This window comes from Pollachius pollachius (genome assembly GCF_949987615.1).
Source record: "Pollachius pollachius genome assembly, chromosome: 3".
Taxonomy (NCBI): Eukaryota; Metazoa; Chordata; class Actinopteri; order Gadiformes; family Gadidae; genus Pollachius; species Pollachius pollachius.
This window is the reverse complement of record NC_136936.1, coordinates 46,119,755-46,122,254: the sequence shown is the minus strand read 5'-3', so window position 1 is coordinate 46,122,254 and position 2,500 is coordinate 46,119,755. Positions and strand designations below refer to the sequence as shown.

At 49.5% G+C, this 2,500-nt stretch overlaps 1 protein-coding gene across 1 annotated transcript in view; it reads left to right on the top strand.

Annotated features, from left to right (window-relative positions):
* The window catches only part of dachd (dachshund d), an 86,648-nt gene that overhangs the window by 77,638 nt on the left and 6,510 nt on the right, over nt 1-2,500 (top strand). The window contains exons 8-10 of the mRNA XM_079733523.1: nt 88-235; nt 802-1,014; nt 2,002-2,070. Coding sequence (XP_079589649.1) covers nt 88-235; nt 802-1,014; nt 2,002-2,070 — 430 coding nt within the window. The remainder of the gene's footprint in view (nt 1-87; nt 236-801; nt 1,015-2,001; nt 2,071-2,500) is intronic.

The window sequence follows — 2,500 nt, the reverse complement described above, 5'->3', positions numbered from 1 at the left end:
TGTGTGTGTGTGTGTGTGTGTGTGTGTGTGTCTGTGTGTGTACGTGTCTGTCTGTGTCTGTGTATGTGTGTGTGTGTGCGCGCGCAGGGGCTGCTCAAAGTGGCCATTGACAATGCCCGGGCCCAGGAGAAGCAGGTGCAGCTGGAGAAGACGGAGCTGAAGATGGAGCTCTTCAGGGAGAGGGAACTCCGTGAGACCCTGGAGAAGACTCTCGCTGTGGAGCAGAAGAACAGAGGTAGGGCCCGGAACAGCCCCCCTGTCGTGTGGGCACGGGTGAAGGGAAGGGGAGCCCGTCGACTGGTTACATAGGGGTTAAAGTGTTGTGTTTATTTTGCCGTGCATTGATACGTGAATGGAGGCTCTCTCTCTCTCTCTCTCTCTTCGTGTAATCGAAAACTTTTTTTTTTTTGTGTACGTCGTGGGACTGTTGCGTTAAGACGCAATGCTTGCATTTGATGAGGAATAAATGTCATCCTAATAAACGTTTCGCTTTCTGCTCTCCCCACATCCTCCAAGCAATGAATCACAGTCCATACGCGTCCGCTGCTTTGTGCGGAAATGTCCCCCCGTTAACAACCCTGTAAAAGTCCAACTATAAAAACAACCCCCAACTATTCCTCACACCTTTCCCGGCGCTGCCATCTCATTTCCACATTATCTTCATCAACGTGCCACTGATATTATCCTGTCCCCTTCCCTCCCCACCACCCCTCTCCCTCTCCTGCCTCCGCCACAATCCCTCTCCCTCCTCTCCTTCCTCCTCTTCCTCCTCCCACCCCTCCCTCCCCCATCCTCCTCCAGCCATCGTCCAGAAGCGTCTGAAGAAGGAGAAGAAGGCCAAGAGGAAACTGCAGGAGGCGCTGGAGTACGAGTCCAAGAGGCGGGAGCAGGTGGAGATGACCCTCAAGCAGCCCTCCCCCTCCGACAGCACGCGCTCCCTCAACGGCCAGACCCTCGCCAGGCAAACCCCCTCGCCCGTTGCCGTGCGCAACCCCGCCCACTGTTACGCCTTCGGTTAGCGCGCTAACACCTTTATTGCTGTGGTGTGAAAGCACATTGGGGATGCTGTGTCGTGGAGAGGAGAGGGGAGGAAGAGGAGAGGGAGGGAAGAGAGTTACGTTCAGTCCACCCTGCGTTGACATGAGCTGTGTGTTTGTTTTAAGAAACGCAGGAAATAGAAATATGGTTTCTAATAGGATGGGACCCATTATGAGTAATTGGTTCACATAGACTTAATGGAAGAACGCTATGTATTCATAGTTATAGCTCATTAGTAATTCTTGTTAATTTATAGTCATAACAGGAGCCAAAGTGTTTCATATCGTTATAATCTAATATTGGTATAGGAAACGGCGACTCTTTGTCTGAGATATAGGTTTGGTACATGCTTAGCCTGTCGTACATTTAGAGGTGTTCCCCTCATTTAATAGTAGATCGGGTCATATCGGTTAGCTTCTCTCCTCTAGGAAACACCGCTTCCATCCAACAAGTAAATGCGAGCTGTAACATGGAAAAGCAGCCATTATGACCGGCTCGTATTTTACAGGCTTGTTGTGCATTTATGCACACAAACAATGCAGAGACGGGGAAGTGGGTTGAAGAAATTCAGCAGACAGAATTGGTCCACGTAGAAGTATTCTATTTTCTGATACACAGTGATTCTCCACACATGGGGACTTGTCATAAAAACAAAATAAAAACATCAGTCTAGTAGCAACGCAGTCATTTGCATCCAACACGCAGTCAGTGTTGAATGTGGGCGAGACTCACAACAGGGCAGTGCCGTTTTGGTATGAGAGGGTGTGTGTGTGTGTGTGTGTGTGTGTGTGTGTGTGTGTGTGTGTGTGTGTGTGTGTGTGTGTGTGTGTGTGTGTGTGTGTGTGTGTGTGTGTGTGTGTGTGTGTGTGTAGGCCGTTGTTGTGAGCCCGGTATGGGGTGAGGTGGTGGGTGTCAGAGATGTTTAACGGTGGTGATCCCTCTCTCTCCCTCTCTCTCCTCCAGACTCCCTGACCCCTGAGATGGAAAGTGACCGCAGCAGTGGAAGAACAGATGCTGAAAGGACAATACAAGGTAAAAGGGGGCTCAGATGAGACGATAAATCTTTCTCTCCCTCTCCCTCTCTCCCTCTCTTTATCGCTCTCTTTCTCTTTGTCTCTGTCGCTTTTTTTCGTACACAAGCATACAGGCACACACTTCTTTTTTTTCCGTGCACGTACCCGCACACAGACAGACACACACATACATACACACTCTCTCTCTAACAGCCACGCTCACACACACACGTGCACATACACTAAATGAGCATTAGTGTGTCAGTGCCTGCTGTTCATGCACACATCTCACCATCTGGGCCAAAGCACTGGGTCAAGATCATTGGTTTTGTGCAGACAAAATATCATTCTTTTACAAATGTTTTCATTAGCCACAGTGATTCTTTTCTCCTTCTATTTTTTCATTTGTTCACCGGCCCCTATACCCTACCGCTGGGGGGATCGCGTCG